Source organism: Nyctibius grandis, chromosome 2 (genome assembly GCF_013368605.1).
Source record: "Nyctibius grandis isolate bNycGra1 chromosome 2, bNycGra1.pri, whole genome shotgun sequence".
NCBI lineage: Eukaryota > Metazoa > Chordata > Aves > Nyctibiiformes > Nyctibiidae > Nyctibius > Nyctibius grandis.
In genome coordinates this window covers 51,740,366-51,757,972 of record NC_090659.1, presented here as the reverse complement: position 1 = coordinate 51,757,972, position 17,607 = coordinate 51,740,366, and the positions used below count along the sequence as shown (strand labels likewise).

Here is a 17,607-nt window from a genome sequence, read left to right as displayed (position 1 = left end):
TGTATAAAACACAAATAGATACTACTTTTCAGATAATATAAATGCATGACCTTTTTTAAAGTGAAACATTTGCATCAGTTATAGCACTAAAGTGAAAAATAACTTCAGCGATTAGAATCTAATTAATTAAAATTTACTACTGCATAGAAACAGCTACTCCTGTATTTAGGATTAGTAAACAAAGATATTTGAAATACCTGTTTTGGCTGCAGGTAAGTAGCAAATACAACTGGCCATCTGTTATGTGCGGGTAACCACGATAATAGCAACAACATTAGTTTCCCTTTTTTTTTTCTTTTTTTTTTTTTAAGGAAAGAAACGTGTTCATCTATTTCTTATGAATTCTCCGTACTTCTTACCAGGCATATTTTTGCTTGCCTTTCTCTTTTCAAAAGCAACAAAAACTGAAGGTACATTTGTCTTATTGGAGCTTAAAGTGATATTATGTACGTGAGCACTCATAGCTGAAATAATCCCAGTAACGTAAGGGCACAGTCTGGATAGGAACGGCAGATTCCCACCTGGCATTCTCTCTCAGTTTACTGAAAACAAGAGTTAAAGGTCTTACACAGCATTGTGCCTCCAGGCAGGTTTTGTTTTGTTTTCCTACAACGTGAAGCAATACTTTTCTTCTCTCTATATCAGCACATCAGTTGTGCCTTTAAATATCTGGAGTCAGTCTGAGACCCTTCTACCATACTGCTACTTAGAATAATAGCTATTTTCTTCTGGGTTTCTGGTAGTATTGAAACTAATGACCAGTTCTTGAAAGGTCACTATTCATTTATGGGAAACAAAATAAAATGTCAATATTATGCATTAAAAAATAAGATAATTTTCCAAAAACAGTCTCATTCACATGAAACATTGCAGTGGCATAAACTCGAATGAGTGCTTAGTTATCTGATTTTCATATTTCATCACAACTTTTTGCTTTGTGGGGTTCATCTTCAGCTAAAATCAAAGTATTTTTCCGCTACTGAAGTTCCTTTCCAATATAATGAGCAGAAATCACAAAAGTCCTTAATAAACACAGTATTCGGACTGGGATGCTGCCTAGCATTAAAATGGAACAATATACTTGATCGGATTAACACATTCATGCGACCTTTCACAAATTGCAAAGATGGTGACTTCTGAAGTTATTTAAATGAGAATTGCAACATACATACATTTGTGCCCCAGGCTTGCAAACAATTGGCATGTTCTCTCCTAAAGCATTAGTGTTAATGATTTAATTAGTATCAATATTTTTCCTTTCCCATTTCGATCTTTTTTTTAGTCTAATTATCAAAATTACCATGAAGACCATACCACGTATAGTAGCTTAGACCACCAGAGGGACACAAGGAGGGTTTTGCCCCTCATTTTCATAGCCTCTCTTGAAAATCTTCAGGGCCTCTTCTCTTGTCCTTTGATTTATGTGCCAAAAGGGAATCTTTTTAATCACAAAACAGAACCACACAGGCATTTTCTGAGAGTTTTATGCCTCAATAAGTAATTTGCAGGGGGGAAGGAAAGAATTCATTAGGCCAAGGAATGTGAAATGTATCAGAGGTTGAAGTAAGACGCAAGGTGTGATGCCTGCTGCTTCTTTCGTGTGCACCAACAGATGTGAAGTTTAACTCCTGGGTGAAGTCATGTCTTCACCTTAGAAGAAAATAGATATCCTCCTAAGTGGGGCTATGCTGGAAGGGTCGCAGACTGACTCCAGACATTAAAAGTTGCAACTGATTCCCAGCTGGCCATTGAAGACCATCTGCCCCAGACACCACACCATCGACATATCCTTCCCCAGCAGTTCCTTCTCCTCCAGCTTTCAAACCCAAAAATCTTTGACCTGGGCCCTGGCTCTAGCCTCACACTTGAAACTTGCTGTTACTTTGATGTTACTTCCTGGAGGGGAAACTAGATGTCTTCCTGCTATCCCCTGGACTCTGGCTGTGGCTGAAGATAATTGTTGCTTGGGACTTGACTTTCCAGTAACAATAAATCAGGAAAAAAGACAGACAGAAAAACCAGTGAAGCTGCACATCTTGACTTGACCATTGCCTTTCAGCAAGGTGGTTCCCAGGCAGCCTGCGATGGTGTCCCATCCCAAACCCCAGCTACCTTTGTCCGGGAGCATCTCCTGGCCCTTCCACTTGCTGGGAAGAGCAGGAGACCCACAGGGTCCCTCTGCAGTGCCCCACGTGGTCACTCCACCCTGGTCGACTACTGAACCAACGCAGTGAGCAGCCCCTAGATGAAAGAGGTCAGGCTTTCCAATAAGCTATGTAGGAGATTTGGACACACAGTCACATTGGTATTGGCAGATATTGGATATTGATGCCCTCTAGAAGACTTTCTGACCATTTTCCATTCCCTGTAAGTAGCCCTCACCCTCCTCCTTTCCCACCGTGACTGAGTGGCCCAGCACCCCTGGCTGCAACCCCTTAATTGGTTACTGGAGAAAGAAAGCAGCTGGTCTGCTGAGGCATTTCTCAACATCCCAAACTCATCCTCATTTCCTTTCATTACGTCTCTACCTGTCACGTTCTTTGCAGAGAAAGGAACAAATGCATTAATTAGAGTGCAGTGAGTGCTCCCGCCCCAGCCTCCAACCCTTCACTGCCTCCGCGACCTCGCAAAGATTTCACTAAAAACGTGTAATTAAGTCCTGCAAAGTAACTTCCTGACCGTATGCACTCTTTTCAAGTGCAGGAGCCCTAAGTGGTGGTGTGCGTTTTTCAGAGCCGCTTTGAGTGCCGCGTGATTTTCCTAGCTTTTGTTTACAAAGTTATATTTACTTGTCTTTTTACATCAAAGCCAAATCCATTTCGAAAAATCTTTGAGCCCATGGACGATGTTACTTACTGGCCTGGATCTTGCGTATTTTGAAAAAGGTGCTATAGAAAATAGTTATAGATAGGCTGTGTTGAAAAGGCTGTGTTTGCACATGAGCTTGTATGTGTTTGCCTGTTCATCCTTGTACTAGTTTGCCAGAATACGTAAAGAAATTCAGTCCTGAGCAGAGGTTGATTTAAACATGATCTGAAGTGCTTTGCTAACATCGGGTTCACCAAAGCTCATTCTGTGCTGGATCTGTACCAAAGTGCTTTTCAGATAAATTGCAAATCAATGTAATGCCTCTTGTAAGCTTAAAGTATTTTCCTTCTCTACTCCTGCTATTCAAGTGGGGTCTGCTGGTCCAGTTATGGACTTTTTCTTGTAACCATCATAGTTGTCATGATGGAGATGCGTTGTCAAGGAGGCGTGTTCCTCAAAAGCATCCAGACTCAAAATTGATCTAGCTTCCTTAAGACGCTTACTGCAAATTGGGGTCCTTCTAACACAAATATCTCTTCCTCACCCAGGATGTGATTCAGCCTGGGCTTTAAGAGCTGCCTGGTGTCCAGGGAACCTCACTCTCCAGGACTGCTGGTGGGTGAAGCTGAAGTCCAGTGTGACAGTGTGTCGTGCTCTGGCTGTAGCTTTGTAGATCAGGCTGAGGGCCTCATCTGACAGTGAAAGCAGTCTGGGAACCAGTGAAGACTTTTAGGCACGGATGTTATACCTGCACAGTAGGAAAACAGCTCCTGCCTTTACAAGGTAGACCTCTACATTGGCAAGCTGTCTTAACCTGATACGTCCTTGTGATAAAAACATGGATCAGGTGGGCCAGATCCCACTCTAGGGAAAAAAAAAGCAAGCAAGCATGCAAGCATTTTATGATGACCTGTTTTTTCCTATCCACAGCATTAGGAGATTGTTTGTACACTGACGGTAGTTCCAAAAGGGGCCACAAGTCCCGGGCAGGCAGTGCTTTTCTTGGAGAGCAGCACTTCTGCAATGAGAAACAGAGAGGGAAAATAAAGATGGGCTAAAACATACAAGCAAGGAGAGGTTGATGGGCCAGCACTGTGGTTTCTTGTTCCTTTTGTGTGGATGGTTCCTGCTTGCACTCCTGGTGCCTCACCTTAGCTCCACTTACAGCTTCATAAAACCTAAAGTCTTCGAAGCATCGTAGTTGTTTCCAATCATAGACTCACAATACACATATTTTGATATTGATACAAAAAGCCAGGACACTAATAATTACATAGAGCTACCTAGAACATTTCATTGTACACTTTTTTTTTTACAACTTCTGTTTAGGAGAAGAGCTAAATTGCTAAATCTTAAATAATGTATTTAACTACCACCTCACTAGCAGAAATTCACACACTCAAACTCAAGGGACAGCAGGCAGTGACACCCTGGTGCTCTGCTTTTCACACAACAACCACATCTTTTCTCTGGTTAAATCACTATCAGTGCAGATTTCATCACATTTAATTGCACAGTGCCCAGTCCCAGATCTGAGCTTCCTATTTTCAAGCATTGTTTTCTCAGGGATGCCCTAAACATATCTAACTAAAAAAATGAGCAATTATAAGATTGTTTGTATCCCTGTAAGGGGTGAGATCCAAAGCCAATGTGGATCTTGCAATGTTTACAGGAACCTTTGCCTCTCTGACATGTTTTGGCTCCTAGGAGCTATATCCTGTGTCCTTCATACCTGTCCCATTTGCCTACTTCTTAGCAGGGCTTGTTAGCTTGGCTGGTGCCTGCATCAATATATGGCCACCGGCATTTTTGCTGGCTTGGGAGATGGCAGGGCAAGCTTTTTCCTGCCTATGGAGATATTTCTGGATAAAACACGGGCAAGTCCTGCTGTGAGATTGTCAAGTCCCTCTAACTCGATGGGTGTCCTAAATATTTGAGGTGTCTGCATTGCAATGATATTTTGCTGAATTTGATATGTTGGTTTCACAGAAGCAAAATCTTGGCACAAATAGAAGGAATGTGGGAAAAAAGCAAGACAAGATCCTGTAAGAGATGAACTAGTGGGAGTTTCTGCTCTGACATCCGATCCTGTTCTTACACACCTACATTCCCCGAAAGGTGCCATGGGGAAATAGGGAAGCAGCTGCGATGGCAGGGACAGGCAGGCACTGTACGTATAGTGAGGAGCTGAGGAGAGGGTAGTTAGGCTCGGTGATCTTTTAAGACATGGCACACCATGTCATCTGTGTAAGAGTCATGCTTTTCAGGCACACCCTTGGAAGATCTAGGCACAAGTACAAGGAGGTGGTTTGAAATTACTACATATGTCTTCTTGATATATTTACACTCCAGGGACCACCCACATCACAGGATGTGTTTGAATTGCTCACCAAGCTTTCTTCTGGAGGTGAGACAAAATTACAGATTCTCTTTTCCCAGAACGCAAGAAAACTTAGCAACTTTCTGAATTATTATTATTATTACAGAGGCGTTTTTTAAAAATAGGTCCCATTCTTGAAGACCTTTCAAGCACTGGGGGAAATCTTTGCACCTCTTCAACTCCTTTAACTGCTGGTTACTTAATCCTAGCTTGTAAAAGAAATGCATAGAGGTAAAAACAAACTCCTCTTCTTTGTAAGCCAGTTTAAGCAAGTTGAGGAAAAGATATGGGAAGGGAGGATGAAATCTCCATTAGAAAAGATGCATTATTTTCTATGTTTATATGACAGTGAAATCCTTGTGAATACTCTTGTGTACTTAGACAATATATTTTAGTTTTAATTGTTTCAGTCAATGTCAATTTTACATCAAACATGCAATAAAGCAAAAATGGCCTTTGGGAAACATCACTGAATCTTATTTTGTGCTGCAGTACTGCCAGTGTAAATATCTACTTCTGTTTTGTAAGCTCAAAGCCAAATGGAGCAAAATTTTCCTTTCAGAGAGACTACTGACCTGTCAGCATCAAAAATATTATTTTTAGCATATAAAAATTGTTTGTCAGTGATTGTAATAACAAGAATCTTTGCAAAATCCATTATTACTCTAGTAAACATTTTCTCTTAGGCGGTGATAGTAGGAAAAGAATTAAGAAGTTAGTTTTAGCAACTGGATAAGAAAAAATTATAAAGCAAGTGTCACATCTGCAGAGTTACTGGGATAAAATATATTTTCTCTCTATTTAAATTATAAATGTTTACAGTAGCTCAGAAAAAATAGCAGATTAAAGCATTTTGGTAAATTATAATTTATTCTCCTGCTTGCTTTCCAGAATGCTAGAAGATGACCTCAAGTTAAGCAGCGATGAAGAAGAGAATGACCAGGTAAGAACTAGACAACTAACATTTCACTTGTAACATGTTTCATGTGGAGACTGAGCTACTGCAAATATTTTGCTAATGCTTTTTCAAAACATACATAAAGGTTATCAAAATACATGGCAGTACTGTAACTGGAGTAGCAGATGTTGCTGCTTGGAGCCAGCCCGCGTGTGCTAACTGCTGTATTGGTGGGGAACGGTCTGCAGTGCTCTTGATTTATTACCCTGATGTGACCCAGAAGGTTTTTGTATCAGTCTCCTCCTGATTTGAATTTGTTTTATTTTAAAGAGCGGCCAAGGAGGGGAGAAACAGGAATTCTGGATTAAGGGTTGAGGCCAAACCTTGCAAGCACGAACTGGCTCCAGGGATTAGCCACTGGGCTGCTCCCCTCTTACCTGCCTAGAGCCTCACTGGCGTCCCCCCAGCCCTCACCTCTCCTGCAAGCGTTTTCAATCCATCTCTGCATGGCCCATGCGTGCTAAGAAAGCTAAGGACAACTGAGAGAAAGCCTTGGCTGTGCATTTGATTCACTCCATAACACAGCAATTAGGGCACTTGCCTGGGTTTTAACGACCCCAAACTACCTGACTGGGAGCAGATACGTCAGCCAAAGTTTTCCACATATCAGGAGAGCTGGGTTTTGTTGGAGGTGGGGGGGTCTCCCAATTTTTCCATAAAACATTGCTGTGTTTTCTCTAAATAATTAAGTACTTACTAGAATAGGGATGGATCTTGACTTTCCCATGGCCAGCCGAGTGCCTCATTGCCAAGCAGTGCTATGCCATGCTCTGTCCTTCTCAGTATACTGGCATGGGTGATTTGATTGGAGACGAGAGTTCAAGAGCCACTTCTCTTCCTTCTTGCACTAAAATGCATGTCCCGTGCCTTCACCAGAGTATATGAGGGCAGTACTGCCTCTGATTGCATCTCACAGATGGATGCAGACCTGGATATAACATAAGTTTCAAATGTGATTATTTCAGTCAAGGGTAACTGGAGCTATCTAGACTTCTGAAATTCAGGATCTTAGACCAATAATTCTAGGTATGTAGGCGTGAAGCTCTTCCAGGGTTTTCTTTAAGTCTTGTTATTAGAAGTCTCTATTTTACAATACATTCCAAACAACAGGTAAATCAAAACCTTTTAATATTTATACTGAAACATTATTTCATCTATTTTGAGCAAAGCTTCTTGGTGTTAAGAAGATGCAGCACATATAGATTCAATTATTTACATATTTATACAATTTCTTTTTGTTTAATGTATTTCATCCTGAAACGCTTCACATTTAATTAGCCTTTCTGCCTGTCTAGATAGTTTAAAATATGGTGCATAGACAGCATAGGGCAAAGTAAAGTGAGGGACAGAAGGAATGTCTGAAGAATAACAATAGCACACCAAGATGCTGTGGTGCTTGCAGCGAGGGGCTGGGTGGTAGGGGAGGGGAGAGCCAGCGGTCAGGAGCGATAGTTTGTCCTTTGGATAGGAGGGAGATGGGATCCTGCATGATGGATGTCAGTGTGGAACAGATTGGTAGAGCATGAGTGCTGAAATTCTGTTTTGCTTCATATCAAGCAGAAGAAGACATGTGAAAGTGTATATCATGCAGGAAATAAAAGAATGTTAGTAGATTTAGGCGGAGAAGGGACAGTGGAAAAGTACTGCCGTTTGGGCATGCACACATAGTACCTTTGGTTTAGCACTACCACTTACAACTCATATATCTTTCATGCACTTGTATTGTTCAGTATTATGTGTGCTACGCAAGGTCTTTGCTCAGTAACCAGAGCTTTAAGGTACAGCTGATGTAGCCTGCGTCTTTCGCCTCAGTGCTCGAACAAGCTCTGCAGAGCCAGGACAGTTTGCTACCTGCACAGCAAAGAGCAGAGCTGAGATCTCATTACTCACTTCTAATTGTCACGGGCCCTAGTGTGAGCAACCTTCAGCAATTACTTTGTAATTTGGTCCCCTTTCCTAGTCAAGTTTTTTTCTAACTTGACTGTACAGATAAAAATCTCCTGGAGGTACAGGCTGGCTCCTGCTATATGAAATGCTTTGCAGAACCTCAGCTGAGACCTGCAGGTTTGCTTAACGAACAATCCTAAATAAATATGCCTGCTGGATAAACAAAACACTCCGTTTCCATCTACCTAGCAGGAAATAGGCACAAAAAAGAATTAACACAGACTGCCTCTGCCAATAAATACACAGATTACAACCTGGATCTGTGTCTAAATGTCAGTGGGACAACCCGTTTCCTTTTACTTTAATCTCAGATCTCCTCCTGAGCTCGGGAACAGGAAAGAGGGAAATCAAAGATGAAGGGATAGGAACAGTACATGAGTGATTCCCAGATATTCCTTAAGTAATAAGTTAATCTTTGAGCCATATCAGACTCATTTAAGTAGTCCAGTTTCTCAAAGAGCTGAAGGTGAGCTGTACAAGAACTGGTAAGCTTTTCATTTTGCTAATTTCTAAATGGGGGAGTTCAGGGGAAAGACTTTGAAAACTTCGGAGGAGATTTTGTGTTTGCATCTGAAATCACTGAGCAGCGAACGGAAAGTTTCTGCAGTGGTGCAAAGGGGGACAGGTGCTCCTGTGCTCCCAGGGCTGGCATTTGGAGGGCTGTGACTGACCCAAGGAATGTGAGCCATGGATAAGGGAGGCCAAATGCAAGACAGAGAAATGATTAAGAGCTTTGGGACCCACAGCGGGCAAGGCATTCCCAACCCTTCCCTCCGTGCCAGCAATTAAGGTAGCGAGATTCACAGACCCAGGAGAGGCAAAAGATGCTGGGTTTGAGCTGAGTGTGTGTGCACCCACAGTAATTACATTATCCACACATATTAGTCTCTTAATTTTAATTACATAAATGTATTTTTCCTCTTTAATGAGCATAGTTTATCCATTTAAACTGATCATTTTAATTTTACAGGCAGTGATCATAGGATCTAATATGCAGAGGGAAAATTTCCTGTTGGCATATTTTATATCACACAGATTGAAGAAAATATACTTTTTAATCCCCAATCAATATCTGAAGAGCATGCAATTAACAGATACCAAGGTAGTTAACATAAATCTGCAAGTTAAAGAGCCAATTCATTTTGATTTATAACACATAGAGTAATAATTTCATCATCATCTCTCCCAGAAAGCATCTGAAGCTTTGTAGCATGAAGATGTCAAAATTGTACTTAAGATTGTTCGGAGTAGTGAATTGTAGTGGTTATTGCCTTTTGGTTCCTTGAAGTGTGGCATAGCACATGAAACAGTCCCCATTATAATACCCTGCTCTTCTCCACAGAGGTCACTGGATAACTTAAATCAGTCTTGGGTGAAATATTAAAAGGAGATTGTCAATTGTAATATGAACAATTCTCTTTTTTTCCCCCCTGCTTATCCTTTTACAATATGAAAATTTTGTAATAGAAAGTAGTTCCTTTAAGGGGAAAAAGATCCCTGGCATCATTTGTGCAATTCATGTCAATCAATAGTCAAATAGATTAACAGACTGGTACGCATACATGGAATAATAATCTAATGTATTTTTGCAACCCAAGTCTGCTTCCTTGTATGCATTTTCTTCTGCGCGGGATCAGGTTGGTTGCCGCTGAAGTTTTGTGGCTGTGAAAATTTATTACCCACAGAGTCAATCTGCATTCTGGCTGCCAAGTCTGAATAAATAGAGTCATTGTGCTTGTCTGGAATATGTAACCAAAGTTCATTCAGTCAGCTTGACTTTCACATCCCATGGGATTCATAAAAGCCAACACCCTGGTATGTGCTCTTGATTCCTGCCAAAATTTTGTAAAATTGTATAAACAGAAGTTGAAGAAGCGATCAGAACACACTCCTGGGGACATGGCTCTTCACTCCAGCCCCTGCTGTATCTCAAAAGACCCAACTTCAGTACTTTTTTTTTTTTTTTAATAATCGTATGACTATACCTCTGCAGCAGCAGGTAAATGCGGGGGCTGAAGACATCCTCGGTGCACAGTGCAAGGGAGGCAGCGAACAATCTGCTTGGGTTCATTAATTTTGCTCATGTGCCCTGCACCAAAGAAAGAGGGAAGGCAGCGTTTGCCTGCGAGTGGCTGCCCTCCTTAAGGGACAGGGACAGGCTGGCCCTGCAGGGTCTGAGCAAACCCGGCCCCTACACAGGCAAGCCAAGGCAAACAGAAAGTCATGTCCCTTCACAGGAGACCTCAGGGGAAGAGCAGCCTCGAGAAAGTTTACCAGGACCAGCTTCAGCATGGTAACATAAAAGTCTCTGCAGCCTGGTCTGGCTTGCCAGCCAGAGCCCCACAGGGCGATGGCAGCCCACCCAGCCCAGTGCCCGGGGCTGCCCCCTGTGCACGGCAGCCTGGGGACAGCCAGGGTGGGCTGCTGGCCCCGGGGGACCCATTCGTGCTCCAGTATCACCCTGGCTGTGGCTGAGCCAGAAAGCTTGAGGCTAATTCATGTTGCACCCACAGCTCCAATGGGGACATGTGTGCCTATGTTTCCTCCTCATCATGTATGTGCTGAGGGATGCCAGGGCTCAGCATTGGAAATGCATCTTTCTGGCAGGATTGTCTGCAGCACAGGAATTTAGGACCAGCCAAATCCATCCTGTTGTTGCGACAGGACAAAGTCCATCTATGTGGCCAATGGCAATTGCTGTGGCCATGTCCCTACGTAAATAGCATTAGAAAATTATTTCTTTTTTTAAGTCATAACATCATGCTTCATTTCTTTAACAGTAGCCAGAAACAAGAGAGAAAGAATGCATTTAAAGACAATCTTTTTAATAATGTGTAGGACATTTTCCTCTCTCACTTCTGGATATGGACTAACAACCAACAAAAAGTTAAAAAATATCCTGAAATGAATGGTCATACATGCACCTTCTTTCAGAAGGAATAATTTTTAGTAGAGTCTATATAAGCACTACTTCTGCATATGAAATGTAATATTCCAGCTAATTCAAAGCAATCTGTAATTAATTTTGAAACAAATTGAAAAAGGGGCAAGGTGGCTACAAGCTTTCTTTCCATAAGGCTTCCTCTGTTAGGACAGCACTCTCTGAAGTCGAAGATCAGCCAAGCAGAGCGCAGAGTCAGGTACATCTAGAGACAAGAGTCATATTGGGCAAATTATAACACGCCACTGCATAGGCCTGTTCATCACTAGAACTATTTTTAGGCAGTGCTAATTGCGTTCACATATGCCATGTCCAAATATTTTAACCACATCAAGTCATTTTAGTGTTGTGCTCCCTTTTATTCACCTCTTCATCACTGCAATACTTGATGCTTGATCAGAAGGGAAAATGAGTGAAAAAGGAGATGAGAAGACTCACCTCTGGAAAAAAAAAAAGCACAGTGCCTGCATCATAGCTGCAAATTAATTTCCCTCTCAAAAAGTGCCCTGTTAAACTTGGGGAAAAAAAAAATCTTTCTGATGAGAAGTTTCTCACTCCACTGAGCACAGGAAACTTATTTCATGAAGTCTGGCCACGTGCGAGTCTGACTGCAGTCAAAACTGCACAAAGCAGAGATAAGCAAAAGTGGAAAAATTAAGTTTTAGGCTAAAGAATGGCTGGAACCTCAGGTGGTTTTGTACTTAATCCAAATGCTCTGCTCAGCCCTCTGTCACTACAACATGAATGCATTTTTAGACTGGAGGAATAGCCACTGTAACAGCCTTCCTTAACTCAAATAAGTCCATTATTTCCTGTGTATTAAAGAAGCAATCCTTTTGGTGTCCAACTTAACTAAAGTCCAGAGTAAGATTTAAGCCAGCTGAGATGAGCTTTTTTTTTGGTTTGCCAGCTCTGATTTTAAAATCTCTCTGACATCTAAATTTGCACTTCCACAAGGCATGACAAGAAGACCAAGATTGCCTTACTGAAACTGTCAGATGAAACAAAATAAGAGCTTAGTCTTGTCCTGCCAAACTTGGCTCACATCACTGCCTATCTCACAAAATCAGATTCAATGTCTGTCATGCACTGGCAGGCAGGATCAAGCTCTAAATTTGAATGCCACCACCATGAATGACAGTGAAAAAGGTTAGAGATCAGCTCGGTTCTTGGACGTGCACAAAATTTGGGGAAATTCAAACATGGCACTCTGATCTCCAGGCTCTTCAGTAGCAAACCTCTAAAAATAGACTGGAAAATAAACTTAAAATACAAGGGCATCTTCCTTGTCTCTTCATGTGGATGCCGTGACTAAGCTAAGTTTTAGCTCTAGTAAATCTCCAAAGCCTGCCCTTTTCTACTGGTATCGCCTTTTTCCAAGCCTAACAGTTTCTCTCTGTATGTACTGTACCTTCCTTAACCCCACCCTCTTGAAATCTTTGGTTAGGTTTTTTTCCCCTTTGTAACTGATATTACTGTATGAACATCTGTTTTGACTGGCATGGGAACATATCCCGATGCACTCAATTCAGCAGTGCCAGCTGATTTGGGGCGTAAAAATGGATTAGGTCCCACATCTCCAAGCTGGCTTTCCCCTGTCCCTGCCTCTCATGAGCCCATCAGCCCACGTGCCGCTCCTCCTGCCACAGAGAGCCTTCGCTGAAGCCAGCCACTGCGTCCGAGCCTTCGCCCTGCTCAAGTGTGGCCACAAAGCGTCTGTTTGCCTTCAAGCAAATTCATTCCAACGTGCCTGGAAGAGAAACGTTAAATAACCAACAGTCACAAATAATTTAGAGCACAAATTAGTGTCGTTTGTAATATTGCAGCTATTACAAGCTGTAACAGGAGAACATACCCCCGACATATTCGGGAGCTCACAGGGCACACGCTAGCTTACCCTGCTCTGTTACTTTTATGTCGCTGTACCTGTCTATCCCTCTCACCTTATGTGTTTTTAGTATCAGCCCAGACTTTCCCTGCGCAAGGGAAGCAGAAGGCAATGAGGAACGCGGTAGGGACTCTGTATCTCTCTCACACATGCATGCATGCACTCTTGCACGCATACAAACACAGACTCCCAGCCTCTCTAGGAGCTGCCTTCTGCAAGGCAGAAGGTCAAGCTCACTTCACTCCCCTTGGCCATTCAGCTCGGGCTGGGGTGGTGTCGGCATGAGGAGCTGTGTGAAGGAGATGTGGCGCACAGAGATGGATGACAGCAGAAACAGAGAAAGAGGCAGCTGAGAGCATGGCAGAAAACAAAAGGAACGCGAAAAGAGAAAGGGATTGAGGAAATAAAAAAGAAATTAATGAAGAAAATAAATTGGAATAAAAAAAGGACATTATAAAGGGAGTAGCAGCTATATTAGAACACGATGAGAAATAAGCAAAAAGAGCCAGCAGCCAATCTATCCAAACCAGGATTTAAGAAAAAGGGACTGGGGAACCATTATTACAATTTCTCCTGCAACTAAGATGAAATCTCTCTCGTCTGAAGTCAGCAGTTTAGCCACTGATTTCAATCAACTTAGGATGTTATCCCCCATCTTCTTTTTTATTTCCTAGCACAGTCTGAGCAGATACTTGAGTAGCAGCAAATGCATCATAGTCGACTGATGTAGCACCTCCCTAGGCAGAGTTACCACCATTTGGGGAATTCAGGCTTGTATTTCCCCTATTTTCACATATATGGGCTTTTAGAAAAATTCTACTTTAATTTCTGAGCTTTCAGACTGCCCAGTAAATCTTGTAAAGCCGGTGGCACAACACTGACATTTTTTGCCTACGATATACTAAGTGTAAGCAGCACTTCAACCGAGTTACCTTTTCCTGGATAAGGAGACTACTTCTGTGGAGACAGAGGAGGTTTTCCAAGGTGACCACTGCTTCGCTTGCAATGACTGAGACCTTCCTCCAGTGTCATTGAAAATTAACCATTTTATTAATGTAAAGTACCAAGGACTTTCCTTCTGCTCCTCTCCACTGAAAAAGATTAAAGTTAACTCATCGGCATTGAAACCCTGCATGGCTGTTGGGGCCAGGCTGCAGGAGAAATCTGAACAGATGCAGGACAGGAGACTCAGCATTTACAGATACAGAAAATTCTTTGTATGGTTAATTCCAATGCTGATTATACACTAATTTGGAGATCCAAATCACTTAACAAGTATTAACTACTTAATACAATGCCCCTGAGAGGTATTTAGGTAGAGTTAAGCAAGAATTATCATCTCTATAGAACAGACAGGGAGACTGAGACTGAGATGTGGCTTGTTTGAAGCCACATGGCAAGTCAGCTGCAAAGCCAGGATTAGCACTTGGGCCTTTCAATCCCAGGTGCCATGTTCAAGTCACTAGACTGTACTGCCCCTGAAGATTAATAAAGATTAATGGGCAAAGCAGAGGAGAAAGAGCAATGTACACCAGAAATATAATAATAAAACTCCAGGGTGAAAAATGAATACCAAGGTGTTGAAAGGCCTGGAGAAATCATGAAATCCAGAAAGGATTTTATAGTTTCTTAAAAGATGTGGCTCTGATGATAACCAACTCCAAAAGGGGAAGGAAGGGAGACCCTTTTAAGTCTTACAGTCTGTAAATCTTAAATAAGTATCAACTGGACAGTGAAAATCATAGTCACACATTTATATTGCAAATTTACAGAGAAATCCTTGAGCTGTAGTTTACAAGTGATTTTAAATCCCTCAGAAATCCACACTGGAAAGCAATCCTCAAACAAAGCCCCTAGGAACAGCGCAAAGTACAGAATAATGCAGTGAGAGAAGGCACATTAGGAATCAGTTACAGTAAATTGCCTGACCTGAGCTCCTTGGGCAACTCTTGTGGCCACAAGGCACTCACGGGCATTTAAACAGGGCAAGTCTGTAGGTATGAAAGGGTTTCATTACCTCTGTTTTGAGCGCTGATGAGAGCATCATTGCAACACTGTGCAGGTCTGCATTCTTCAAGGAGAACACCAAAAACTGAAGAGGGTTTCAAGACGAGGGAGAAGGATGCCTAACACATTCAGAAAACATGCCTTGGAGTGAAAGATATCCACGCAATGAACTGAGCTTGTCCAAAGCAGGGCTGGTGGCTGTCTTGATCACAGTCTATAAACACCAGTGCAGGGAGCAGAGCTGTGAGGCTGGAAGGCAGCTCCATCTCACAGGCAAAGGTATAAGTTCCAGCACAAGAAGGTGCCTATAAACAGAGTTGGACTAAACTCACATCTTAACATGGAACGTGAAAAACCGTGCATGTAGTTGCACTAAGGTGGATTCACCATATCCAGAAGTTTTGCTCTAGGTCCACAACAGCTCCCAGATCTGAAGCAGGAAAAAAGTTCTGGAGAGTCCTGTGACCCAAGTTATGGCATGCACTCAGGTTGTGCCATTCACAAAATTTCTTCTTGGCTTCAATAGTTTAGGAATAAGCTGCATTTAAGCTAAAAACAAACAAAAACCTTAGGAAATTAAAACAGAGTCAACGTGAAAGATGTATGAAGCGTGAAATGTGAAAGAAGACAGATATAAAAGTATTTGTTTTGGTCTGGTTCCCAAATGGCAGTATATAGTGATGACATCTTTCCTTAACCTTGCCTTGGAAAAAGTGCATCTACAGTTCACTAACTGCAGTCCAATACAGGGTGACATCCAGCAGTCTGGGTGGTTGCTAATATGGGAAATGCTGACTTAGAGCATAAATGGTTCGATGCACAGTTTCAGGGCAGCACCTACAGCCCAAGGAAGACCAACAAGATGCTCTAGAAGCAATGCAATTTACTCATGCACAGGTAGTACGTATTGTTACACTGTCACCAAAGAAATGGTTCAAATTCTCACCTTGTGTACACCTGCGCCATCTCAGTGAGCTCTCTGGTATAACTGGTGTAACTCCATACAACTGCTCTCTCGTGATAACACCGATTAATCTACAGGACAGGAAAAATGGAAAGCAAAATGTCTGAATCTGCCAATGGTCGATTTATTGGCTTTTATTTGCCAAAGCATGCCATGGGTGAGGGATAGGAAAATGCATCCACAGTCAGCCTGCAGTGCCTGCCTCCGAGACGCTCTTCCAAGCCCAGCAGAACATTCTGCAGTAGTTTTCATTTGCTTCTTATCCAAAAATGCCTGCAATCCCAGAAGTTTATGAAGCAATTCAGTTCCAACCAGACTTAAAAAAAAAAAAAAAAAAAAAAAAAAGAAAATGAAAAGAAAAAAAGAAAAAGAGGGATTTCTGGGGACCACTCTTAATACTCCTGTATCTCCAGCTCAATAGCTGTATTCAACCCATTCTGCTTACTGCTCAGTCCCAATTACAATGAACTAGCTTGCTGCTCAGTCCCAATTACAATGAAAGTATTTAATTTCCTTTTTGATTTCCCTTCAACAACAAATTGCAACTTGTGACACTTCAAGTAATTTTGGTAGCTCATTTAACACACACTGAAACCTGAATATCTGCTGATTATGTTCCCAAGCTCTGGCTCACTGCAATAAAGGATGGAGAAAGGAGATGCAATCTCTGGAGATTGAGAACCTGAACATGATTACTGCTGGCTGAAAACTTGTTTTGTCCCAGTAGTCTTGGGGTACAGCTAGAATCTTTCATGAATGATTAATGAACTATAGGCAGATCAATGAAACTCTGCCCTTAATGTATCTGTAACCAACTCAGGTAGGGGTTGAAGAAGTTTAACCAGCCAGTATCCTGTAATTTACAACTCTTGATGTAGCAAAACAGAGTAATTCATCTCATTTACTGTGGCTGGTTTCCCTAGCCCAAGTACCTGAGTCACCTAAGTAACTATTTTTTTTCCCTTCCCTGATTCCTACTCAGCATCAAAGTTATTATGTGGTGGGTTAGCCTCCAATATCCGTGTTCATATTGAGGAGAACCTTCCTCCATCAGTAGCCCCACTGATTCCAAGAAATGAAAATTCAGGATTATACTCATTACTGGTGAACACACTCAATCACTTATCAAGAGAATATTAAGCTTCCCATAAAGCACTTTCTAGTGGTAAGTCTTGGAGGTCTTTAAATTCTGTCAGCAATATCAAACTTCAAAATTATTTCTTATCCCTAATTTCTATAACCAGCATAGTCACTTACTTCCAGGAATAATAAAGACTGTAGAACATATTCTCATCTTTCTTGATGGATGATGAGTTGGCCTCAGTAAAGTTGTTAACAATGTAAAATAAAATGCAAATTAAATAGCGCAATCAAAATCAAGCTATTAAAAAAATAGTCATGCAGGCAGTATGTGATACTAAGTACCACCCTTTTGCTTACATTGTTACATAGATAATACCAGCATATTAGAAACATAATAAATCACAGAAAGCTGTTTCCCTAGCTAGGAGTTTCTCAAACTATGGGTCATGACCCTCCATGGGGATTCATGACTGATTTTGAATGGGGGGTCACAAAAAAACTGTTAGCGAGAAGCAAGGGCAGATATTTCCCCCTAAGTTGGGCAGCCCAGTCCTGTAGCAGGGGAACAAGAGAGCAGACTGTAATTAGTGGCTGCTAGTATTTATACTTGCTAGGGAACTGCTAACTACCT

General features: G+C 41.8%; 1 protein-coding gene across 1 annotated transcript in view; it reads left to right on the top strand.

Moving 5' to 3' along the window:
- The window catches only part of AFF3 (ALF transcription elongation factor 3), a 294,827-nt gene that overhangs the window by 192,007 nt on the left and 85,213 nt on the right, over positions 1-17,607 (top strand). The window contains exon 9 of the mRNA XM_068395291.1: positions 6,080-6,131. Coding sequence (XP_068251392.1) covers positions 6,080-6,131 — 52 coding nt within the window. The remainder of the gene's footprint in view (positions 1-6,079; positions 6,132-17,607) is intronic.